The 27,889-nt window shown below is 43.0% G+C and overlaps 1 protein-coding gene across 2 annotated transcripts in view; it reads right to left on the reverse strand.

Moving 5' to 3' along the window:
* Positions 1 to 27,889, reverse strand: part of ssh2b (slingshot protein phosphatase 2b) — a 137,220-nt gene that overhangs the window by 66,692 nt on the left and 42,639 nt on the right. The window contains exon 1 of one of the 2 annotated variants that reach the window (XM_078422611.1): positions 10,081 to 10,485. The exons of the other annotated variant lie outside the window; for it this stretch is intronic. Within the exon in view, the coding sequence (XP_078278737.1) occupies positions 10,081 to 10,208 (128 nt within the window). The 5' untranslated portion in view covers positions 10,209 to 10,485. Of the gene's footprint in view, positions 1 to 10,080; positions 10,486 to 27,889 lie in introns of those variants that run through there. 2 annotated transcript variants of the gene reach the window in all.

Genomic DNA, 27,889 nt, shown 5'->3' on the forward strand with positions numbered 1-27,889 from the left:
TAGGAATATGAACGGCCAACTAATTACTCAATAGGAAATGCATTTCCTAAAGAGTTCTCTTGAACTCACTCCCAGTAAAACACAATAGCACAATTTGGGTGACAAAGTAGCTTCAACCTCACAGCACCAGAGACCGGGATTTGATTCTGACCTCGGGTACTATCTATGTGGAGTTTGCACATTCTCCCTGTGACCGCGTGGGTTTCCTCCGGGTGCTCTAGTTTCCTCCCACATCCTAAAGACACCTAAAGGGTTTGTAGGTTAATTTGTCAGCTGTAAATTGCTCCTCGTATATAGGAAGTTGGTGCAAAGGTGGGATAATATAGGACTTGTGTGAATGGGTGACTGATGGTTGACATGGATCCGGTGGGCCGAAGGGCACGTTTCCATTCTGCGTGTCTGAACTCTGAATTGAACGGAACCACTTGGATTTTTGGGCAGCAAAATTAAAATACTAGCAGGTCAGGATTATATCCTGAGCTTTCTGAATTACATTTCTCAAACTCTTTAGGAGACTGGTCTTCCAGAAGCAATGACATACAAATATGGGGGGGGGGGGGGGAAGAAAAAAAGCAGGAATGCACAAAATGCAGAGGAATATAGAGAAATTCATCTACATCTAGAGACCCTACATTTAAAAGAACATGTTTCATATAAACCCATACAGTATTGGGCCTGGTGTGGTTTGATCTTACCAGGCTTGTTACACTTTATTAATTGCAACACAATGTGCGAACATGGATTACCATTTCATCAAGTGCTTGTCTTTTTAGCACAAATCTAAATGGTGATAAACAGCAGGGAAACATGTGTTTCTGCTGAGCAGTGGCAAACTGAACATAGCCCATCCATGGGTGAGCATGGGTTTTGCATTACTGTGGAAGTGGTCACCCTGCTAGGTTTAATTTGATTAACCACAATTTCAGGAAATCTGGACTCTGCAGAAAATCAGGATAAAATGATATTTCTAAGAACACAGATGCTGCAGATGTAGGAAAGACAGACTGGGGAGGTCCAGCTAGTGACACACATACAGATGCAGGTGTACCATGTGTCTGGAGGCCGTGCGCAGGGAGTACACAGAAACCTTGCGAACCATGAAAGGGAACATTTCCTCATTACCCTCCCTCCCAGTCACACTGGCACCTCTTGCCCTTCCTGTGGTAGGGGCTGCCGTTGCCACTTTGGCCTCATTAGTCACCACAGAGCCCTCAAAACCAATGCAGAATGAGTAGGAAAGAACTGCAGATACTAGTTTAAACCGTAGACACAAAAGGCTGGAGTAACTCAGCGGGTCAGACAGCAACTCTGGAGAAAATAGGTGACCTTTTGGATCGAGACCCTTCTTCGGACTGAGAATCAGGGGGAAGGGAAACGAGAGAAACAGACAGTAATGTAGAGAGAGTTAGAACAAATGAATGAAAGATATGCAAAAAAGTAACGATGATAAAGGAAACAGGCCATTGTTAGCTGTGGGCTAGGTGAGAACTGCTGCCTTATAGTGCCAGAGACCTAGGTTCAAATTCTGACTACAGGTGCTATCTGTGTGTAGTTGGTATGTTCTCCCTGTGACCACATGGGTTTTTCCAGGTGCTCGGGTTTCCGCCAACACTCCACGTACAGGTTTGTAGGTTAATTAGCTTCGATAAAATCTAAATTGTGCCCAGTGTGTAGGATAAGATTGCTGGTTGGCGCTGGTTGGCCGAAGGTCCTGTATCTCTAAAGTCGAATATAATTAAAATGTATTCAAAAGATAATTTCAGTAATCACAGGAATGCTACACTTGGCCACACTTCATATGAATATGGAAAAGGGGGGAAAATAAATATAAAAATAAAGGTAACAAAAAATAGCCAGATTGCACAATGCAGACTTTTGTGCCAGAACACAACAGAACGTGACAAGAGACTCCTGTGATTGAACAGTTAACTGTACGACACCTGGACTTGAGTAAAGTGCAAGATATTGGTAAATTTGCCTGGCAATGCTTAGTCAGATTATTTACTTGCTTACGTGCAAAAATTATTACATGCATCTGTAGACACAACAGCAACAGATTAGACGGACAAGAGGGAGTGGATGTAACATTTGGAGGGGAATCTAAAAAAAGACAACATTAAATCGAAGATTTGAAAGGATATCTTAAAGCACAAAAAAGCAAATTTAACAGATTACAAATACCTGACGGAGTATAGATTTGAATCATTTTTCTCAAACTGGAAAATTTCACAGTGGTAGGTTAAAGAGTATTTCACATTTGTCCTGGGCCTTCTCTATTGTCAGAGTGAGGGCCGCACAAATTGGAGTACCAGCACCACTTATTTCACTTGGGTAGTTTACACCCCAGCGGTATGAACAATGACTTCTCTAAATTCAAATTGCCCTTGCTTTCCCTCTATCCCTCCCCCTTCCCAGTTCTCCCACCAGTCTTACTGTCTCCAACGACATTCTATCTCTGTCCCGCCAACTACCCTTACATCAGTCTGAAGAAGGGTCTTGACCTGAAACGTCACCCATTCCTTCTCTCCACAGATGCTGCCGTTACTCCAGCATTTTTGTGTCAAATTTGATGTTTGCTTTGTCAAATGATGTATCAGATAAATGATGAATAAAAGCATTTATTGCCAGCTGCTGAAAATCACAAGATTCCTATTACTGGATTTTCATCACCAAGAAATACAAGAAAATTCGAGCTAATGTTGCAGAGGCCAGACAACTAGGACATTGCTCTGGGCACAAATGTTCCAGACACTCTGAAGTAAACGGTTTCACTCCTTGTTATTTTAGTAACTTGTACATGGGAACAGTCTATAAAAAGCAGTCCCCCATTTATCATGTCCCATTTAACTAGTTCAAACTGTATTGGCAATTTACATGCAACCAGGTCGACTTGCATTTCAAATCTCATCATTTAGTACGTTCACTGGTATATTCTGTGCCCATCAAGAGCAGGCTAATTATATTTAGTTCTACAGTATTCAAACTGTATTTCCATCACAGTGGTGAACAGTCTTGTCTCTCGAAGACAATTTGTCCTAGGAATAGTAATAATGAAATAAACTCTTGATACATTTCTGATACAATAATTGAACCCTTTCAAACATTACTTTTCTAGGAAACTGATAAGGCAGCATTGCTGTTAATACAATTCCAAGTGCATCAACTACCAAACCTTCAGAACACTGACCAGAATAATGATGGTTCAGCAGATGTTTGTTTGCTCTAAAATATAGTGCAAATTTTGCACTTTTCCATAGAATATTGATGTCAGCAATCCCCATCACATCAGTCTATGGTGACAATAGAAAATTCAAACTAACACCTACTCCCTGCATTCTAATTATTTTGCAATGTATGTGTGACTAGCTCCGCTGTCAAATGAGTCCATAGCGGTAATTCTTGGTAAAACACAGAGTGCTGGAGTAACTCAGCGGGTCAAGCAGCATCTCTGGAGGATATGTGTAGGTGATGTTTCAGGTTGGGACCCTTCGGAACCCATCCCAACCCAAAACATGGACTATCTATGTCCTCCAAAGATGCCGCCTGACCCGCTGAGTTAGCGCTTTGTGTTTTGCTCAGGATTGCAGTCCCTGCAGTTGCTTGCCATTTGGGAATTTTTGGCAAGGAGTTTGACTTTTCCATTTTGGGGTAGGTGGTCCAACTTTGCCAAATATTGTTCTAAAAAATGCATAGATGCATGAAAGGGTTCACGGAAAAGTTAGCCTATTTCACCCACAATCCCAGCCAAGGGGAGTAAGATCCACATTGAATGGAATGGGATTGCTCTCAATTTTAAAATGAAAGGAAAGTTGCTACAGACTTAATGTAGAGTTTTAATGTATGCAGAGCAGTCCAAGACAGGAATTAATACCACACAGAAATGTGAAACAAGCAGAAAGCTGAAGAAAACATTCAATCTCACCGGCAATTTACTAAAGGATGTGCTGAAATTGACCTTGTTTGTGACATTAGTCAGTCCAATCAGATCTCCATTTGGAGACCAGAACTGAGTAATGGCTTCAAACTACATGCCGAGGAAGTTTGGGAAGACTAGCAAGCATCCAAGTGGAGCTTAGTTCAAAGCTGCTGTTATTCTTATTTGGCAGTAGTTCCAAATGTCAAACGGCCGACTTTCCAGTATCATTGAAGATATTTACAACTAACTCATCAATTGGCATAAATGAATTGTTTATGCATACATCCTTCCATTATCAGAGTTAAACTTCAATCATATAGGCATTCCCCACAATATTCTTTTTTAGAAAAACGTGTAACCCCTGCCATTGTGACTTGAAAAAAGCCAATGCATAAAATATGTGGTCATAAACAGTACAGCAGACCAAAGGAATGCCGTCAATATTCACAGTACAAAGCGATCAAAACACAGCAAAGTTAATTTAACGATTAAATACGTTTTGCCTGGGTTACCTTTCATATCTAGTGGCACTGGAAACTAATAGACTTCCCTACGATAGAGGAAGCTTTACTCAAGAACAAAGACAAACCCAATAGAAACTAATCTTAGAGATGCATGACATTGATAAATGAGTTTTCCTTTCACTTGCACCACATCACTCCCAATAAAAGAGACTGCAAGGATGCACTTTATCTAGAAATGCTGTTATAAATTAGAAAATAAAATTCACTTTTAAAATTCCAAATGCAACTTCAAGCACTGACATTAATGAAACACTTTTTAGTAAAATCACTTCATATTGAAGAAAACCTTAAATCTCACTTGATATACAGTAACTACTAGTTACACATTAAAAAGCAAAAGGTCAAGACCAAGATTTTCTGAAGCATGTAATTCACTTTCATTTCAAGGAATAGCTTTAACTAATCTCCCCTACTATAATATCCACAATGCTGAAATTAATATTTATCCAAAATAGTGAGCTACACAGTAAGAGCATTCATCATATTATCAAAATTAACACATTAACAATTGCAAATTTAATTATTTTCAGAAAAATGTTTTACTCTGCTTTGTGACACAAAACATTCAAGCCCTTAGGTGTTATATGGAAGCTACTGCAATACTTCTCACTTTCTACAAAGCTTCAAACGTATCTGATGAACATTCAGAGGTGGTACACAAGTTGCTGTTACTCCAAACATGACTTTGAAAAAGCATTAAACCACTTGCGAAATCCTGTTTGCCATCCCAAGGAAAATATTGACCCAACTCCCACCCAGGCAGACATATTCTGCTTAATGTCACAAGGGAGAGAACATCACAGGAACTAGTCTTTCGGCCAACAAAGTCTGTGCCAAACATGATGCCAAGTTAAATGAACCTCAGCTGCCTGCATATGGCCTTCCAGCGACCTGAAGGTCTTTTGTTTCTTCAAAGTTGCTTCATAATGGCAGCAGTTTACTGGTGCCCTCCCAACACCACTCAAGAAGGGTCTCGACCGAAACATCACCCATTCCTTTTCTCCAGAGATGCTGCCTGTCCCGCTGAGTTACTCCAGCTTTTTGTGCTTATCTTCGATTTAAACCAGCTTCTGCAGTTCCTTCCGACACCACTCACCCATCCCCCACTTGGCTCCATCTAATCATCATCCTTCACCCCTCCTTGTTCTACCAATCACCTACCGACCTCTGTCTCTTCCACCCCCACCCCCCCCCCCCCCCCCCACACTGCCTCTTTACACTCGCCATCCTCACAATGAAACGTTCATCATCTTAAGCAGCAGAATACACTCATTTTGGCTGCTCAACGACTGAGCATCTTTACTGCAAGATTAATGAGTTTGTATTACCATCGCTGGAGATTCTGACATTCTCCACACTGACAAACCTGCTTTTAGAATAGATTTGCAATTAGAAAACATAGAAAATAGGTGCAGGAGGCCATTTGGCCCTTCAAGCCAGCACCGCCATTCATTGTGATCATGGCAGATCATCCACAATTGAAGAGGAACGTTTATTCCCTGTCTCCACCACTACCCAGACACCACTCTCTGCCCCACACATCTCCTTTAAAGTTTATCCCTCTCAGCTTAAAGCCATGACCTCCAGTCTTTGACATTTCCACCATGGGAAAATAATTCTTATTGTTCACCATATCTATGCCTCTTATAATTTTATTTACTTTATTGTTCCACTCTGATAAATCCCCTCCGCACCCTCACCTTGATCTTGCCATCACATCCTTCCCCTGGTGCGGCAACAACAAGCCGTGCTCCAGCTGGGCCTAACCAAACCTCTGTACACATTGTGTAGGAAGGAACTGCAGATGCTAGTTTAAACCGAAGATAGACACAGCGGGACAGGCAGCATCTCTGGAGAGAAGGAATGGGTAATGTTTCGGGTCAAGACCTTTCTTCAGACTGGTTAGAGAACGCTGTACACGTTGCTTCAGTCTGAAGGGTCTCGACCTGAAATGTCACCCATTCCTTAATCTCTACCAAGATGCTGCCTAGCCCGCTGAGTTACTCCAGCATTTTGTGTCTACCTTGGCTTTTCTAAAGGATCAATTCAACTACTTCACATTCTAGGGCTCAATGGATGTCAAGTTTAGCTGAACAGCAAGCATTTATATCTGCAAGATCAATTGTGCATTCAATCACCGTTATAGACATAAGTACAATAATGGAGGCAGACCGAATGATTGGAATTTAAATCTTTTGAGATAAAACTTATTCAGCAAATGTAAAATATTCTATAAAAGAGCAGGATGTTTTTGCCATATCGCCATACCAATATTCTTCATGTAAACAACACAGAATATCTGGGCTCCACCCTTCCTTGATCATCTGTTGCCAGCCCTGCTTTGTTCTAGCCTTTTCTTACCTCTCGTTCCCTCCCCTCTACTTTCAGTCTGAAGAAGGGCCCCAAAACATCACTCATCCTTTTTTATCCAGAGATGCTGCCTGACGTGCTGAATTATTCTAGCACACTGTGTCTATATTCAGTATATACCTGCACCTGGAATTCCTATCTTCAGTATATACCCGCACCTGCAGTTCTATCTTTAGTATATACCTGCACCTGCAGTTCTATCTTCAGTATATACCTGCACCTGCCGTTCCTGTCTTCAGAATATACCCGCACCTGCAGTTCTATCTTCAGTATATACCTGCACCTGCAGCTCCTGTCTTCAGTATATACCTGCACCTGCAGTTCCTTTCTACACAAAAATTCTCAACCTTCCTCCATTTAATGTTAATGGGACCATGATTTATGGATAAATTGGCAGCCAATTTTATTCCAAACCACCACCAACAACCACAACTAATACATCACTTTAAGTGCAAAGCTCTTTGGGATATAATAGGAACACCATCAGTTCTATATAAAAGAAGGTTTTTTGTTTTTCGCTCGAGCTAATATTAGCGGCTTGTCAAATGTAAATACATTCGGGACACTGGATTAGTACAGTCAACGCCTGAGTTATAAAAACAAATTTAACACTGCATGCAAGATACTTCAACCAAACAAAGCACAAGGTGCAGATAAAATCTGCACCCCCACGACCAGCAAGTCAGAACATCCATTAGTATTAAGGAAGCTCAAATGGTTAAAATATGCTGCTGTCATTTTACAAATTGTTTTAAGTCAGATTATTCTGTCAATGTAGATGCACTACAATTTGTTTTTTTAGAAACACACCTAAAAGACAATGTTGAACGTAAAAATTAGGCAAAATTTCCCCATTGTGTGTGCAACTCAATAGGACATGTATAGGACAAAATATATCCCAAATACTTCTGCTTCAATAATGGGTCATAGACAGCCAACATTAGTTACAAATGCCATGAAAAGTCTAAAACACCACCATCTTAGAAATATTCGTTCTTAGTGGCAATCAATTTTTTTTAAACCTGCCAGAGGTGTATCCTTTAACAATATGCAAATACTTATCGTTTAAGAATTGATTTTCCTACTCGTAATAAACTGGAAGGGAGAACAGGCCGATTTCATTTTTTTGTTTAAAAAAAAATGCTAAACTGAAGATCAAAATCAAAGTTCAGGAGCGTAATGTTCTTATATCCAGTTATCTATCAATGTAAATGAAAGGATCCTCGGCCATTTCCAATGGTAATTTAAACCCGTAAACTCATAATCTGCATCAGCAATTTTCTCCCCAGTACATGTACTTCTCGTCTTGCCTGATATGGAAGGCCAACCTCCAGCCTGTCAACCAGTTCCTCACCACAACTGTATTATGCAGGTCACTTACATATTGCCAAAATGAAAATGCATTTGGTATCTCCAAAAGTGAAGGAATAAAGGCATAAACTGTTGAAGGTTACAAATCTGTGTCAAACTGTAGGACTGAGATGTAGGACTGAGATGAGGAAACATTTCTTCACCCAGAAAGTTGTAAATCTGTGGAATTCTCTGCCACAGAAGGCAGTGGAGGCCAATTCACTGGATGTTTTCAAGAGAGAGTTAGATTTAGTTCTTATGGCTAAAGGAATCAAGAAATATGGGGGGGAAAGCAGGAAGGGGTTATGGATTTTAGATGAGCCACAATCATATTAAATGGCAGTGCTGGCTACTCCTGCACCCAGGAGTTGAGCTATGTTTCTAAAACCATGCAATAAAATGGGTAACATGAGAGTCTGAGCAGAAAGAGTGAGATTGGAGGGTTACTAAGCCATTTATGTACTAATACATAGTAATCGTAAGTATATGCAAATCGAAGAATGATAAACGAGAGTACAAAGCATACCCACCCCCCAGGGACAACAAATTCTGCAAGGGGTAAGACTAGATTTTACTTTGCATCAAGAACTGCACCATACTTTCAATTCCCAGCCTTTTTAATTACACATTCCAAAAGCATTCTGATGGCAGTAGCTGTGCAAAATATGGACATCAGATGTTGGTGACATAAATAGATGTCAAGTGATTCTAAGTAAATCAGGGCTACTGAGAGTGCACGAATGAATGAATAACGAATATCAAACAAAAACAAAAATAAACTTGCTTTTAGAAAGTACTTTTCAATACCTCACGAGACTCTCAAACCCGGTATAATTTGCAATTAGTAGGATCCCAGGGGGAAAAAAATAAGGATTTAATGCAAAGGGAAAAAACTGGCATGGAACAGGGAATGACTGCCAAGCTTTTCTTCCTTTAGTTGCAAAACACAAATGTTCCCCAAGGGACCAAGCTACTTTAAATGCTGAAGTCTCCACCCGGTTCCAGGGTAAAGTTGCTACCTCTGACCCTAACTGATGCAAATGAACACAACAAAAGAATTTCAAACAAAGTTCAAATCAAGGCAGAAATATCTCCGAATGAAATAATGAGAACGTTTAAGCAGTAATGGGGTGTTATTATAAGTCCCGATTCTCAATCACCAGAAAATAAATGGACTTTCAGGTTTCTCCTTTCATTACTTTTGGGACCATTCAGTGGCCAATACATAGCCATTTGGCTAATAGGCAGCACTTTCACGGTAGTTAACTGGCCATTTGGGTTTCACAGGGGTGTGAAAAGTGTTATATAAGTCAGCTCTTTCATTCAAATCATTTATTTTACATTTCAGGTGATAAACATTTACATTCTGAACAGATAATTTCACAGTAGCTTGACTATAAAAGATTAGAGTTGATAGGGGGAGGGAAGGGTCTCTCATGTTGTTGGAAATAGTCCTACTCAGAAGCTGGTCCTGGCTGAAGAAGGGTCTCGACCCGAAACGTCACCCATTCCTTCTCTCCCGAGATGCTGCCTGACCTGCTGAGTTACTCCAGCATTTTGTGAATGAATTGATCAAATCAAGGTGGCTTTCCAGCCAATTATGAAATTTCACTCAAACTCTAAGAGGACCGCATGGATTGAGAAGCAGCATTTTTCCAATTCTCACGTTACATTGATTGCATTAATATTTTAGATTTAAATGACACCACGTCGATATGATTATTGCAAGCTCGGAATAAAACCTAGTCGGCAGATGTTATTTAGAGGTCGAATGTAGTCCAACGCTGTACATAAACGGCATCAGAAGCACAAGTGCACTCTGAAAGTGGCATTCCGAAGCACGACTTGTGTGCACAGTGTGTGCTGTTGGAAGTATTGTTCAGGAATCCCACATTTTAGCGACTTTTCATTCATACTTACAGCAGGTTGATTTCATTCTGTGAAATGACCGCGTTCTCAGAGAAGTAAGGAGTCATCTTCACGCCATAACAGGAGCACCAGCTCCCGGCCTCCACCTTGCCCTCGCCCAGGATAGCGTCCAGAGTCATTGGGACACGTGTAATGTGTTCACAACTATCTGAGGTTAATTTCGAGGTCCGCCCGCAGAAAACAAAAATGAGCGCATACAGTTAAAATAAAACAAAAATCAGAGCACGAATTGGTAATGTGTGGTGGCGTTGGGGTGTGAAGCGATGAGGTTAAGCAGGCACTGGTGTGTGTACATGGTGGGAACACGGCACCGGGCGAGTGCCGGCTCAGCGCTCCTGCTCAAACAAGGCAAACGCGCCGTACACAGAGCTATTACAGCTACCAGCCTCTGGTTCCCAGCAGTTAGCCTGGGATTTGCCACCCCGCTGGGCTAGGCTGCCCTGTCTTATCCCCCACTCTCCGGGTGCACAGCCCGGGCTGATGTGACAAGTTCTCAGCTCCGCTCTGCTCTCCCGGTCAGCTGCTTCTCAGCTGCAGCGCACTTCCTCCACAGCGCTGGGGGGGGGGGGGGGGGGCGGCAGGGTTTGTGAGACAACCACGCCAGCGCTCCACACTCCCAGCCGCTCCATCCAAGTCGCACCACTTCCTGATATTTCCCCCGGGGGGGGGGGGGGGGGTCCTTAATGACTAATGTCTTGGTTAATTTTTAGTTTTTTTCTCCGGAAAGTAAACTTCTGTTTGGACTTTCCCAGGCAACTAACTTGGAGCCAAGTTTTGTGCAAAAACGTAATTCACTCTAACTTGTTTACTTTGCGAACAAAGCTGGAAAAGTATGTCGTTTGTTTTAATCATTTTTCTTTTCCATCCACTGCTCATCTGACCACGTGCTTTACACTGTGTAACTTAAAACAACCGGTATCGTAGACACGAGGATCTGCAGCTGCTCCTTTACAAGAAACGACACAAAGTGCTTGAGTAACTCAGCGGGTCCGGCAGCATCTCTGGAGGACATGGATAGGCGATGTTTCGGTCGGGACCCCTCTTCAGATTGACCCGCTGAGTTACTCCAGCACGTTGTGTGTATGGAACAAGCTGCCAGAGGAGGTAGTTGAGGCTGGGACTATCCCATCATTTAAGAAACAGCCAGATACATGGATAGGACAGGAGATGGACCAAGCACAGGGAAGTGGGACTAGTGTAGATGGGACATGTTGGCCGGTGTGGACAAGTTGGGCTGAAGGGCCTGTTTTCCACACTATCACTCGATGACTGACATTTTTTCGAAACCCATCGAATAACTCTGATGAGATCAGTAACATTTTTTAAAAAACAAATAAACATCATGAATGTGAAACTAGCCCTTACCATGGTCCTGAATTTTACTTATCTTTAAGTAACTTGTTTACTTCTTTAAAAAAATGACTTTCCTGGAAGTGTGGTATGCAGACTTTCAGTAGCTGATAAACGTGTGATAACTGGTGATGATAAGGTATGAATTGATAAGCTGTTCTCAGCCAGAGCACTGGCTGGTTGAAGCAGAGTTAAACTTGGTGAGTTTCTGATAAGAACTTGCTGCTATTATTCAATAAATTATAATCATGGATAGCAAGCAAAAACTACATACTGCAGATGCTGTAGGTTTACCAGAATCATTTGTAGATAGGTCAGTGCGGGAGTGGGAAGTCGAATTAACGTGAAGATTGGATAATCACTTTGCTGAACAGAGTTCAGTCCGCAGATGCTGCCATTTTAATCCTCCATTCCACTTTCACTTCCACCTACCTGTGGCCAAGTGCACCGTTAGAATGTGGCCCCTTGCAAGACTGACGAACAGCAGATCGACACAAATGGCTGGAGTAACTCAGCTGGTCAGGAAGTATCTCTGGAGAAAAATAATAAGTGACGTTTTGGGTCGGAACCTTTCTTCAGATTGAAGCCCATAGTCTGAAGAAGGGTTCCAAGCCTAAACGTCACCTATTCTTTTTCTTTAGAGATGCTGCCTTACCCGCTGAGTTACTCCAGCATTGTGTGTCTATCTTCAGTATAAACCACCATCTGTAGTTCCTTCCTACAAACTGAAAAACAGCATCTCATCTTCCTAATGGGCTCTATATTGAATTCTCTAATTTAGCTGATTTGCCTTTTCAGAGCTGTATCAGAGCTGCCCATCAGACTAATCTGTGATTTGAGCTCAAGTTTTTCTCCCCATGTTCCACAGCCCTGCCATCGGCAACACAGAGACAAAGCAGCACTATGTGCAGCCTCTAAAAGCCATATTAAACCATTTGGTCTTGCACTAATCACAGCACTAACCATTCCTGCTCCACCTACTCTGCAACCTATTTTCTCCCTGAAGAAAATCAGTCTGCAGAAGGGTCCCGACCCGAAAGGTCAACTGTCCATTCCTTCCACGGATGCTGCCTGACCTACTCAGTTCCTCCAGCACTTTGTCTTTAGCTCAAGATTCCAGCATCTGCAGTTTCACATGTCTATTATTTTCCCCATTTTCCAGTTCTGAAGAAGGATTTTGGAATTGAAATGTTAACTATTTCTCTTTCCGCATATGCCACCTGACCTGCTGAGTGTATCCAACATTTTGTTTATAGCTTGTATTTTGATATCCATTTTTAACAACACTGCATGACGCAATAGGTTTAATATTGTACTCATTGGGCAATAGGCTTTGCAATGAATTATATGGCACAAAGTTCACCGTAAGATGATCTTGTGTAGGATCAATGATGTCATATCCTGACAAGATAAAGATCAGCAGCAACATGTTTGCAATAAACGGTGTGGCAAGATCAAGGACTTCCTGTGCTCTTGCAAAACATATAGAAAAATTTAAGTAGACTTTCTTGATTTTAATATTCAGCTTAAAAAAGATCGAATGTTGATGAATTCATGAAATGGAGATTCCTACAGAGAAGTATAATAAAGCGCTGTACAACACCTGTACGCTGTCATTAGTGATCATTAGTGATCGCTGATAACACCCTGCAGAGCAATTGCTTCTTCTTCTTCTTTCGTGTCCATCACCCATGTTTCAAATGTTACATCACTGTCATCGTCCGTCCTGAAAAGGGCGCAAGCTTCTGGCGACACTCAGTGGGAGCCACCACTTGTACGATAGATGATGGTGGTAGCAGAATTAGCTCAGGACACTTCCAGTTCCCAGCCCCACGACGTGGATGCTTCTGCTAGGGGGCCAGAGCAATTGCTGAGAATATCTTTCCCATGGATGGGGAAATCTGAAGTTAGAGGCACTTTCTCAGAATATAAAGTGATCCTGTTAAGATTGGGATGAGGAGGCATTTTCGAGTGTTGTAAATCACCAGAGAGCAGTGGGTCTTGCATTACGGTACATTCAAGACTGAGACAGATTTTTTTGCGCACAGAGGAATATGGAGTTACTTTGATCAAGAAGATAATTAGAGTCAAGATCAAACACCAGATCAGCCATACTGGCTACTTCTGTTCCTATTTCTTGTGCTTAAAATGTATATTCCAACATGTCAGAGTTTGTTGGTTTGAATGTCTCAGTGTCACACACTGCCAAGGAACTGGCCTTGTGTGTGGTTGAAGGAAATTCTAGTCGAAGATTAGTACAAGGATTTGGAAGGATCTGAAAAGACATTAGGATTTTGTGCCAAGGCCTGCACAGAATAGCAATGTTAGCTTAGCAGGACATTTTGCCGAATTTCTACGCCTAAAATACAACAAAATTAAATCTTAATTAATTATTAGGCTTTTTAGTTGGATAACAAAGAGGCTTTAAGTTTCCAGTAAGTGCATCGATCTTTGCTATTCTTTTCAGTCCACAACAGAAAATTCTCATTTCTATTTTCAGATCCTTCTAAAAACCTTGTCGCAGCCTCTGACTATAATTTCTTTCAGCTAAGTAACAGGTCTGATTTGTTGGGTCTGATCCATTTCCAGGTGCATGGATAGGACACGTTTAGAGGGATATGGGCCAAACGCAGACAGGTGGGGTCAGTGCAGATGGGACACGTTGGTCAGCATGGGCAAGTTGGGCCAAAGGGCCTGTGTCCATGCTGCATGACTCTATGACTCTATATCTGATGGCCAAATAATTGTCCTTCCTGGCCATGGGTTGTCAACATGAAACATTTTCTCTGTCCTCAGATGTTGCCTGACCCGTTGAATGCTTCCAGCCAATGTTTTGTGTTTACATGTGACTCTCTATGACGGAAATATTTCAAACGTCATTAGAAACGGGGATGATGCCGGAAGATTGGCGCATTGCGCATGTTGTGCCTTTGTTTAAAAAAGGTTCTAAAAGTAAACCTAGCAATTATAGACCTATTAGTTTGACGTCTGTGGTGGGAAAATTAATGGAAAAGATACTTAGGGACAATATATATGATTATTTGGACAAACAAGGCCTGATTAGAAACAGTCATCATGGATTTGTGCCTGGAAGGTCATGTTTGACTAATCTTCTTGAATTTTTTGAAGAGGTTACCAGGGAAATTGATAAGGGCAAGGCTGTGGATGTTGTCTATATGGACTTCAGTAAGGCATTTGACAAGGTTCCACATGGAAGGTTGATTAAGAAGGTTAAATCGTTGGGTATTAATAGTGAGGTTGCAAGATGGATTCAACAATGGCTGAATGGGACATACCAGAGGGTAATGGTTGACAATTGTATGTCAGGTTGGAGGCCAGTGTCTAGTGGAGTGCCCCAGGGATCTGTGTTGGGTCCACTGTTGTTTGTCATTTACATTAATGATCTGGATGATGGTGTGGCAAATTGGATTAGTAAATATGCAGATGATACTAAGATAGGTGGTGTAGTTAGTAATGAAGTAGAGATGGCAGATGGAGTTTAATGCTGATAAGTGTGAGGTGCTGCATTTTGGTAGGACAAATCAAAATAGGACGTACAGGGTAAATGGTAGGGAATTGAGGAATGCAGTGGAACAGAGGGATCTGGGAATAACTGTGCATTGTTCCCTGAAGGTGGAATCTCATGTGGATAGGGTGGTGAAGAAGGCATTTGGTATGCTTGCCTTTATAAATCAGAGCATCGAGTATAGAAGTTGGGATGTAATGTTAAAATTGTACAGGGCATTGGTGAGACCGAATCTGGAGTATGGTGTGCAGTTCTGGTCGCCAAATTATAGGAAAGATGTCGACAAAATGGAGGGTACAAAGGAGATTTACTAGAATGTTGCCTGGGTTTCAGCACTTAAGCTACAGAGAGAGGTTGAACAGGTTGGGTCTTTATTCTTTGGAGCGTAGAAGGTTGAGGGGGGACTTGATAGAGGTTTTTAAAATTTTGAGAGGGACGGACAGAGTTGACGTGGGTAGGCTTTTCCCTTTGAGAGTGGGGAAGATTCCAACAAGGGGACATAGCTTCAGAATTGAGGGACAAAAGTTTAGGGGTAACATGAGGGGTAACTTCTTTACTCAGAGGGTGGTGGCTGTATGGAATGGGCTTCCGGTGGAAGTGGTGGAGGCTGGCTCGATTTTATTATTCAAGAGTAAATTGGATAGGTATATGGATAGGAGGGGATTGGAGGGTTATGGTCTGAGTGCAGGTAGATGAGACTAGGTCAGGGAGAGTGGTCGGCGTGGACTGGAAGGGCCAAACGGGCCTGTTTCCCTGCTGTAGTTGTTATATGGTTATATGGTTACTCATGCAAGTCAGAAATCAATTCTAGTGGAAAGAATTTTTTTTTTAAATTTAAGGTCCTTCCTCCAAAATAGTTCAAACATCACTCGTGCTCAGAAAAATATGTTCCATAACCAAACATCAATTATAAGGCGAGCAAATCCTACTTGTGAAACTGACGGTATCCCATTACAATGATGTACTTTCAAATGACCTTCTTCATTCCTAGGAATGGGAAGCAGAATAAATAACCACGATACATATCCTCACTTTTAAACAGCGAAGCCCAACAAAAATTAACCAGTCAGCCTGACTACTACTGTAGCTTACTTTCAGTCAACGGAAAGTAGTACATGGTGGCATCATGAGGTACATATTGGAAAATGCTTCCTTCTTCAAAGTCCACAAGTAAGCCACTGTTCAACAGCAGTTTTTAAAGTTATTCAATGTTTCTTGCAAATGTTGCTTTTGAAATTGAAGAGAGAGCTTCTACATAATGCCAAAAGGTGACAAAAGCAAAGACTGTTTTATATATATATATATATATATAACATAAGCAGGCCATTCGGCACAACCTGTCCGTGCTGCTGTTTATACAGCATTCACACTTTCTCACATCTAAATCTATCAGCATAATGCACTGTTCCATTCTCCTTTGTATACTTATCCAGCCTCTCCTTCAATGCATTTATACCATTCACTCGAATGGCTTCCCATGGTAAAGTTCCACCTTCTCATTGTTATTTGGGTAAGCAAGACACAAAAAGGCAATACTTCAGGAGACTGAAGAGCCTGGAATCTTAAACATTTCTTCATCCTAAGGGTTGTGAATCTTAGGATTTTTTCCCCAAGACTGAAGGCTCAATGACTGAGTATGTTTCAGACAAAGAGAAGGATAGATAGACTTTAAATATTAAGGGAATCAAGGGATACAGGGTTAATGCAGAAAGGTGGTACCAAGATGGTTTAAAATAAATCAGTCATGATCTATTGAATGGTGGAACAAGAATGAGAAGAAAAAAGGCCTGCTCCTTCCACTCCCTCAACACCTATGAAGAACTGCAGATGCTGGTTTATACCAAAGATAGACACAAAGTGCAGACATGACTCAGCGGGTTAGGCAGCATCTCTGGAGAAAAAGGATGGGTGAGGTTGGTCGGGGCTCTTTTTCACTGTGGAAGATAAGATTTTTGTTCTTATCACAGCAGGCTCCATTTAAAGAAATAAGCAAGTGAATTATCATCAATTGGACTGCTATATAACACTGCAAAGTAACTTGTCTTACTTCACTGGCATTACCACTTATCCTCAATGTAACCTTGTAGACTTTCGAGGTACATTGCGGAAACAGGCCCATCGAGTTCGCGCTAACCAGCAATCACCCCTTACACCAATACTATCCTACACACTAGGGATAATTTACAGAAGCCAATTAACCTACAAATCTGCACGTCTTTGGAATGTGGGTGGAACCCAGAGCACCCGGAGAAACCCACGCGGAGAATATCCAAACTCTGCTCAGACAGCACCTGTAGTCAAGATCAAACCTGGATCTCTGACGCTATAAGGCAGCAACTCTACTGCAGCACCGCTGTACCACCAATCTACTTCCACCTATACCTTTGCTTGTAAGAGAAAGACCATTGACAACAAAGCAAATGGGCACTACCAGTTTGGAATGGTAAACTGCAGTCTGGGGAAAACCAGGTGGAGCAGATTACGAGAGTGTCCTTCCTTAAAATAATTGTACAAACTCTGTAATATTGTTAGCGTAGTAGCCAAAAATTGATTTGATAATAGGACAATAGGCAATAGATGCAGGAGTAGGCCATTTGGCCCTTCGAGCCAGCAATGTGATAGAAACATAGAAAATAGGTGCAGGAGTAGGCCATTCGGCCCTTCGAGCCTGCACCGCCATTCAATATGATCATGGCTGATCATCCAGCTCAGTAACCTGTATCTGCCTTCTCTCCATACCCCCTGATCCCTTTAGCCACAAGGGCCACATCTAACTCCCTCTTAAATATAGCCAATGAACTGGCCTCAACTACCTTCAGTGGCATGGCTGATCATTCACAATCAGTACCCCGTTCCTGCCCTCCCCCATACCACCTGACTCCGCTATCATTAAGAGCTCTATCTAACTCTCTCTTGAAAACATCCAGATTATTGGCCTCCACTGCCTTCTGAGACAGAATTCCACAGATTTACAAATCTCTGAGTGAAAAAGGTTTTCCTCATCTCTGTTCTAAATGGCCTACCCCTTATTCTTAAACTGTGGCCCCTGGTTCTGGACTCCCCCATCACCGGGAACATGTTTCCTGCCTCTAGAATGTCCAATCCCTTAATAATCTTATATGTTTCAATAAGATCCCCTCTCATCCTTCTAAATTCCAGTGTATACAAGCCCAGTCGCTCCAATCTTTCAACATATGACAGTCCCACCATTCCGGGAATTAACCTACGTAGTTAACCTACGCTGCACTCCCTCAATAGCAAGAATGTCCTTCCTTAAAGTTGGAGACCAAAACTGCACAGAACTCCAGGTGTGGTCTCACTAGGGCCCTGTACAACTGCAGAAGGACCTCTTTGCTTCTATACTCAACTCCTCTTGTCATGAAGGCCAACATGCCATTAGCTTTCTTCACTGCCTGCTGTACGTGCATGCTTACTTTCAGTGACTGATGAACAAGGACACCCAGAAGGTATTTATTCACAAAATGCTGGAGTAACTCAGCAGGTCAGGCAGCATCTCGGGAGAGAAGGAATGGGTGATGTTTCGGGTCGAGACCCAGATCTCTTTGTACTTCCCCTTTTCCGAACTTGACACCATTCAGATAATAATCTGCCTTCCTGTTCGTACCACCAAAGTGGATAACCTCACATTTATCCACATTAAACTGCATCTGCCACGCATCTGCCCATTCACACAATCTTTCCAAGTCACCCTGCATCCTCATAGCATCCTCCTCACAGTTCACACTGCCACCCAGCTTTGTGTCATCAGCAAATTTGCTAATGTTACTTTTAATCCCTTCATCTAAGCCATTAATGTATATTGTAAATAGCTGCGGTCCCAGCACCGAGCCTTGCGGTACCCCACTAGTCACTGCCTGCCATTCTGAAAGGGATTTGTTAATCCATACTCTTTGTTTCCTGTCTGCCAACCAATTTTCTATCCATGTCAGTACCCTACCCCCAATACCATGTGCTCTAATTTTACCCACTAATCTCCTATGTGGGACCTTATCAAAGGCTTTCTGAAAGTCCAGGTACACTACATCCACTGGCTCTCCCTTGTCCATTTTCCTAGTTACATCCCCAAAAAATTCCAGAAGATTAGTCAAGCATGATCTCCCCTTCGTAAATCCATGCTGACTCTGAACGATCCTGTTACTGCTATCCAAATGTTCCGCAATTTCTTCTTTTATAATTGACTCCAGCATCTTCCCCACCACTGATGTCAGGCTAACTGGTCTATAATTTCCCATTTTCTCTCTCCCTCCTTTCTTAAAAAGTGGGATAACATTAGCTACCCTCCAATCCACAGGAACTGATCCTGAATCTATAGAACATTGGAAAATGATCACCAATGCGTCCATGATTTCTAGAGCCACTTCCTTAAGTACCCTGGGATGCAGACCATCAGGTCCTGGGCATTTATCAGCCTTCAGTCCCATCAGTCTACCCAACATCATTTCATGCCTAATGTGAATTTTCTTCAGTTCCTCTGTCACCCTAGGACCTCTGTCAACTTGTACATCTGGGTGATTGGATCTGTCTTCACTAAGGAAGACACAAACAAAGTACCTGTTCAACTCGTCTACCATTTCCTTGTTCCCCATAATAAATTCACCTGCTTCTGTCTTCAAAGGACCCACGTTTGTCTCAACTATTTTTTTCCTCTTCACATGCCTAAAGAAGCTTTTACTATCCTCCTTTATATTCTTGGCTACCTTACCTTCGTACCTCATCTTTTCTCCCCGTATTGCCTTTTTAGTTATCTTTTGTTGCTCTTTAAAAGAATCCCAATCCTCTAGCTTCCCGCTCATCTTTGCTATGTTATACTTCTTCTCTTTTATTGTTATACTGTCCTTGACTTCCCTTGTCTGCCATGGTTGTCTCTTACTCCCCTTAGAATTTTTTTTCCTCTTTGGAATTAACTGATCCTGCACCTTCTGCATCATTCCCAGAAATACCTGCCATTGTTGTTCCACCGTCTTCCCTGCTAGGGTCTCTTTCCAGTCAACTCTGGCCAGCTCCTCTCTCATGCCTCCATAGTCCCCCTTGCTCAACTGCAATTCGAATTTTCCCTTCTCCCTCTCAAATTGTAGATTAAAACTTATCATATTATGATCACTACCTCCTAATGGCTCTTTTACCTTGAGTTCCCTTATCAAATCCAGTTCATTACACAACACTAAATCCAGAATTGCCTTCTCCCTGGAAGGCTCCAGTACAAGCTGCTCTGCTGACAGGAATAGTAAAGGCCAGGTATTAATTTATTTTACAAAAATTTGCAGATCTAATGCAATGTTAATTTATTACATTGATTTCTAACATTCAATAATGTTTAGGGAAGCAATCGAAGGTATCACAAAATGCTGGAGTAACTCAGCAGGTCAGGCAGCATCTCTGGAGAGAAGGAATGGGTGACGTTTCGGGTCGAGACCCTTCTTCAGACTGATGTGGAAGCATTGCTACATTCAGAAGAATTATTTATGTTAATCTGTGCCAAAACCATCATTAGAAGAGACATCCTATGGTTAATTGATGTAGATGTAACTTTGGCTGGTGCAGTGGCAATATAATTAATGTCAGTGCTCCCAAACGGAGATAAGTCAGCCAGCTCCACTCTCTGGTTCACTTTCCACTATTCTTTGCAGGAAAGAATATTTCCATTAACCACACTGCAAAAACAAAATCACCACCTTGGGGAAAGGAAAGAAAGTAATTAAACGAAAGGAGAAAATGAATGCATTATTGCGCTTTAGCTGCTTGAGTGAAAGTTTGGTTTACTAGTACAATTATACACATATCAGAAAATCATTTGAGATCTGAATACCTTTACATGAGTCAGCAAATGCTGGTCACAGGATGAAACTTATCCACCTATTGCTGCAATGAATGAATGAATCACTGCAGCAAGGTGGTTTCACCATCTGCTGGGGTCCTAAATAAACACTGCAATCAGTCTCTCCTTGCCTGCATGAGTAACAGGTGATTGTCGACTGTCTGATGAAATAACTGATTAGTCTCCAGGGCTGTATTCTCTTTTGTTCAAACATATAATAGTCTGGATTACCTCTGGATTACCTCCCACTCAACCTCACTACACCCAACGGATACTCCTACATCAATAAACCACGCTCGGAAGGCCGAGGTGGTGGGATTGCCGTAATTCACCGACAGGACTTCAAGATCAATCTCATCTCCATCTCATCTGCTCCTTCATTTGAACACCTGGCTTTCAAACTCTCTGGCCACACCCAATTAGTCATGGCAGTTGTCTACCGCCCTCCCAAACCACACCCATCATTCCTTTCTGACTTCTCTGACTTTCTGACCCAGTTCTGTTCTCTCTCCCCCTCAATCCTCCTCCTCGGTGATTTCAACATCCATATGGACTCCACTGACTCCACAATAACCGCTGACTTCACTGAAATACTCAACTGCTTTAACCTCACTCAACACGTCAATTTTCCCACCCATAACCGTGGGCACATTCTGGACCTTGTCTGCTCCACTGGACTAAATCTACATCACCTCTCTGGCTCCGACCCCACCCTCTCTGATCACTTAGCCATCATCATGTCTGTCAACATTCCCACCCCAGCTCCAAAGCAAAAACGCAAAATCAACTTCCGTAAGCTGAACTCTGTTTCACCTACCTCGCTCTCATCCTCCCTCTCTGAAATAATGTCCGCCTCTCCCTTCGTTGACCTCCACAGCCCCTCTGACCTCACTGACTACTACAACCGCACTCTCTCCTCCTGCCTCGACCAGCTTGCACCTATAAAAACCAAAACAGTTTCCTTCACCCACTCTGCTCCCTGGTTTACCCCTGAACTCCGCGTGATGAAAACTCATGCCCGCCAACTTGAAAGACTCCGCAACAAAACAGGTCTCACAATTCACTCCCAAGCCTACAAAGACCACATGCAGCACTGCAAAGATGCCCTCTCCCGCGCCCACTCCACCTACTACTCTCAAATAATTCACTCTGGCTCCGGAAACCCAAAAACACTCTTCTCTACAATAAACAAACTCCTCAGCTCCCTGGACACCATCTCCCAATCATTCACAGTTGACAAATGCACCACTTTCCTTTCATTCTTCCAAAGCAAAATAGACAACATCTACAGCACCTTAACCACCAACGCACCTGCTCCCCCTCAAACCACCTGCCCCCCCCTTATCCTGTCAGCCCCTGCCTCAGTTCTCCCCAATCTCCACCACCGACCTCTCCGACCTCTTCACAGGAATTAAAACTGCCACCTGCTCTCTGGACCCCATCCCCTCCAGCTTTGTCAAGGCCTGCCTTCCTGCTCTCTCTCCACTTATCACTGCAACAATAAACTCCTCCCTGTCCACTGGCATCGTCCCCCCATCCCTCAAAATCGCTGCTGTCACCCCCATTCTGAAAAAACCTGGACTAAACCCTGACACGCCAAACAACTTCAGACCAATCTCTAACCTACCCTTTCTGTCCAAAGTTTTGGAACGTGCTGTAGCTTCCCAACTCAAATACCACCTCTCTACCAATAACCTGTATGAAACTTTCCAATCCGGATTCCGCTCAAACCACTGTACTGAAACTGCGCTCCTCAAAATCACAAACGACATTCTCCTCTCCTCCGACGCTGGCAACCTCAACATCCTCATCCTACTTGACCTCAGCGCCGCCTTTGACACCATAAATCACTCCATTCTCCTCACCCGACTTGAAACCTCCCTTAACATCACCGGCACAGCCCTATCCTGGTTCAAATCTTACCTCTCTGACAGACACCAGTTCATCTCCATTAACAACTGTAAATCCCCCACCGCTCCCCTCCCCCAAGGTGTCCCCCAAGGCTCAGTCCTTGGCCCCCTCCTCTTCATCCTCTACCTGTTCCCCCTTGGTCAATTAATCCGCCGTCATGGTCTCAACTTCCACTGCTTCGCCGATGATATCCAGCTCCTCATCTCCACCAAGTCAATCTCCCCCACCACACACTCTACACTGACAAACTGCATCACTGAAATAAAATCTTGGCTTCAATCAAATTTCCTCAAACTCAATTGCAACAAATCTGAAATCATCATCATTGGTCCAAAAACGCTCACCAAATCCACCCAAAACTTCATCCTCAACATTGATGGTCTCCCAGTATCCACCTCACCTCACATCCGGAATCTTGGAATCATCTTTGATCAAACCCTCTCCTTCGACAAACACATCAAACACATCACAAAGACAGCCTTCTTCCACCTCAAAAACATTGCCCGTCTCCGTCCATCCCTCTCCTCCACAGCTGCAGAAACCCTCATCCACGCCTTCATCACCTCCCGTCTGGACTACTGCAACAGCCTCCTCTATGGCGCACCCTCAAAAATCATCAGTAAACTTCAATACATTCAAAACTCCGCTGCCCGTCTACTCACCCACATCCCGATCCGTGACCATATCACCCCCGTCCTTTATAAACTCCACTGGCTCCCCATCCCCCAGAGAATCCAGTACAAAACCCTCCTCATAACCTACAAAGCCCTCCATAACCTGGCCCCATCCTACCTGACCGACCTCCTCCACAGGCACACTCCCACCTGCACCCTCCGCTCTGCCGCTGCCAATCTCCTATCCCCCCACATCCGGACCAAACTCAGATCCTGGGGGGACAGGGCTTTCTCCATCGCTGCTCCCACCCTATGGAACTCACTACCCCAAACTGTTAGAGACTCCTCCACACTCACCACATTCAAAACATCGCTGAAGTCTCACCTGTTCAGTACTGCCTTCAACCACTGAAGGTCACCTCACCTTCTGTCTCCTTTCTCTGTTCGTTTATTTATTTACTTATTTATCTATTTATTCATTTCCCTATGTTCTCTAAATCTCTGTAAAGCGTCTTTGAGTATATGAAAAGCGCTATATAAATAAAATACATTATTATTATTATTATTATAAAATGAGCAGTCACAAGAATCTGCAGATGCTGGAATCTTGAGCAAAAGACAAAGTGCTGGAGGAACTCAGCAGGTCAACCAGCATTTGTGGTGGGAATGGACAGATGACGTTTGGAGTCAGGATCCTTCTTAGTCAGAGTTATACTTCATGGAAACAGGATCTTCGGCCCAACTTGCCCAATGCTGACCAAGATACCCCATCTACGCTAGTCCCACGTGCCCACGTTTGGCCCATATCCCTCTAAACCTATCCTCCCCATTTACCTGTCCAAGGATTTGTTAAGATTAATGAAGTATGGGAAGAAAGCTGGAAAAGAAAGGTGAGATCGGGACAAAGCCTGGCAAGTGATAGGTGGATACAAGTGATGGGGTGATTGGAAGATGGGTGGAGTAAGTGACTAAAGCGGGAGGTCAAAAGGGAGTCAGATAAGGGAAGAATAGGAGTAAAATGTAAAGCTGGAGAGAGAGATGTGGGGGGGAGGGGAAGGAGATAAAAGGTAATATGGGACTCGGAGATGGGAGATGACTGTGCTGTTACTTTTGAATTGTAAGATACCCACGATTGTTATATCCCTCAATTTATTTATGAATAACATCTTGTGAGGCCACTTCAAATGAAAACAACTTTATTTGCCTACTCAAAACAAACTCTCCTAAAAACTGATGTTAATTAATAAATCTGCATTATTTGTGTGGAAATTGTTACCATAATCAAGAAAGGTAGGGATATTGAGCACTAGCGATAATGGTTCTCAAAACATCCAATTACGTGTTCAAGAGTTCAAGGCCAAGATCCTCTTCCTTTTTTGTGCAGTGGTCACTTTGCCCGTCTTTTATTTTGCACTGTAGTCAATTACTGTTGTTGATGTGAAAGTAACTGAAGAGATGAATTTATGAGAAATACATTACTCAGCAAGCTTACAGTGACAATCTAAGGTCAGATTAAAGGTAGTGCGGGCATTATTCCACGTACAAATTGACAGAACAAATGTGATTTAGAAAGCAAAGCACCCAGAGTTACCAAAGATCAAGGAAAAACAGATAATGCTGGGCAAAGACACAAAATGCTGGAGTAACTCAGTGGGTCAGCCAGTATCTCTGAAAAATATTGATAGGTCATGTTTCGACTCGAGTCCCTTTATCCAACCAATTTTGGGGTGGGGGAGGGGGCAAGAAAGCTAGATAAGCTATCCAAGCAAGAAAGCTAGATAAGCTATCCAAGTTCTCCAGGGATGCTGTTTGACCTGCTGAGTTTCCCCAGCACTCTGCATCTTTGTTTAGGAAAATAACTGCAGGTGCTGGTACAAATCGAAGGTATCACAAAATGCCGAAGTAACTCAGCGGGTCAGGCTTTGTTTTGTAAACCAGCATCTGCACTTCCTTGTTTCTACAGATAATGCTGAAAACTGCCATTTGATGGTAAGTCCAGAAATGTTAATTTATTTACTTTCTTTGTGGATGCTGACTGACCAGCTAACATAGAATACAGAATGGATTAAAGTCTACTTAGAAGAATACAGTGGAGGACCAGGCCCTTCTGCTCACCAGGTCTATCACACCCCTCAGTTCCCAGCATATCCATGTGCCCATCTACAAGTCTCAAGTGCCTCTCTCGTATCTTCTTCAACCACCACCCAGGACAGCATGTTCCAGGCACCAACCGCCCTCTATGTAAAAGATCTTGCGCCACTTGTAGGGTGGCACAGTGGCGCAGCAGTAGAGCTGCTGCCTTACAGCGCCAGAGAACAGGGTTTGATCCTGACTGTGGGTGCTGTCTGCAGTTTCTACGTACACCCTTTGACTACGTGGGTTTTCTCCGGGTACTCCAGTTTCATCCCACACTCCAAAGATGTATAAGTTTGTAGGTTCATTGCCTCCTGTAAACTATCCCTGGTGTGTAGATAGAACCAGCATATGGGCGATCGATAGTCTGAGCAGACTCGGTGGGTCGAAGGGCCTGTTACCATGTTGTATCTCTAAACTAAACTTAAACTTTTCCATCTTTCACCTTAAACCTATACCCTCGAGTTTCCCACCCCATGAAAAAGATTCTGTCCATTTATGTATGTCTCTCATAATTTTATAAACTTCTATCAGGTATCTCCTCAGCCTCTGACACTCCAGAGAAAGTAATCAAAGCTTGTCCAACCTTGTAGCTATTATCCTCTAATCTAGGCTGTATCTTGGCAACCCCCTTCTGCACCCTCTCCAATCCCTGCTTGTAATGGAGCAACCAGAACTGCAAACAATACTCAAAGCTGCAGTGTCTTCCTGATTCTTACAGGTAATGCCCCAACCATTGGTGGTGAAGATACCATACGCCTTCTTTACCGCTCCATCTACCAGTGTTGCTACTTTCAGGAAGCTATGGACTTGGACTCCACAATCACCTCCCACACATCAACCCTTAAAGGTTCAGCAGTAAACTGTATACTTTCTCCTTACATTTGACCACCAAAACTGCAATACCTCACACTTGCTTGGATTAGACTCCGTCTGCCATTTCTCCATCCATATCTGTAACTGATCTCTATCATGCTATATCCTTTGATAGCATCCTTCACTCTCCGCAACTCCGCTAATTTTTGTGTAGTCTATAAATTTATTATCCAGCCCATCTACATTTTCGTCATTCATTTATATATAAAATCACAGAGGTCCCAGCACCAATCCTTTCAGACACCACTGCTCACAGACCTCCAACCTTCCACCACTACCCTGTGTCTTCTGTGAGTTAACCAGTTCTGAATCCAAACTACCAATTCACCGTGGATTCCATGCACATTAAACAACTGCATCAGCCCAACATGTCAAATGCCTTACTAAAGTCCACATAGACCATATCCACTGCTCTACCATTTCCACCGGGTGGTGTCGTACATGGCAGCCTCACCAACAGCCTATCTCGTCTTTTTCTTCTTTTGCTGTTTTGGTCTGTGTTTACTTGTATTTTTTTTGTGTACTTTTAGTTTTTGTATTCTGTGGAGGTGGTTTTTTTAATCTCTTTCCTTGACGGAGATGCGACTTTTCCGTATCGTATCTCCATCTGCACTGCGACTTTAACATCGTGGAGCTGGCTGCGGAAGCTCCAACCGCAGCAGCTTCGACTGCCCTGATCGTGGGAGCTTCCATTGCCCTGATGTGGGGGGCTTAGATCGCCGACTGCGGGAGCTTCGATTGCCCCGACCGCGGGAGAAAAGGAGGAAAGAAGGTATACGTTATTTGCCTTCCATCACAGTGGGGAATGTGAGGTCGTCGAAAAAACAAGATGGACATGCTGCCTGCACTGGTGAGAACTCGGAGGGAGTGCAGTGATCTTGGTGTTTTGGGGGGACATGGCTCCATGAGGACATCTCGGAGTCTAGTGCGAGTGTGGACGGCTTTCCAACCGTTTGGGCGGACAGGGACTGCAGAGGGAGTGACAGCGGTCGGTACATCTCTGGTCACATCACGGTGAAGGAGCGTGCAAATGGCCTGGACATTGAACTGATGCTTTCTTTGTATGACTGTTGGCAAATCAAATTCCTTGTATGTTTACATACTTGGCTAATAAATTAATTACAATTACCTATATTAATCACTTTTGTCACCTCCTCAAAGAACTAAATCACATTTGTAAAAACATGACCTGCCATAGACAAAGCTATGCTGACTGTTCTTAAATAGTCCATTCTCTTCCAAATGCGAGTAATTTTTCTCCAGTCCCCCAGGAGTCTGCTTCAATAGCATCCCTACTACTGAAGTGAGGCTCACCAGCCTATAAAGTCATACGGCATGGAAGCTAGCTCCACTTCCCAAGACACCTGGGTTTGTTCCCGATTTTCAGGTGCTGGCTGTATGTGGTTTACACCTTCTTAGTCTGGATTTCTCCCTATGTCCCAAAGACATGCAGGTTATTTGGCCTCTGCAAATTGTCCCTGGTGTGTAGGAAAGATGGAGTGTGTACTGATGATCGTTGAAAAGGAATTTCACTGTACGTATGTACATGACAAT

Source organism: Rhinoraja longicauda, chromosome 26 (assembly GCF_053455715.1).
Source record: "Rhinoraja longicauda isolate Sanriku21f chromosome 26, sRhiLon1.1, whole genome shotgun sequence".
NCBI lineage: Eukaryota > Metazoa > Chordata > Chondrichthyes > Rajiformes > Arhynchobatidae > Rhinoraja > Rhinoraja longicauda.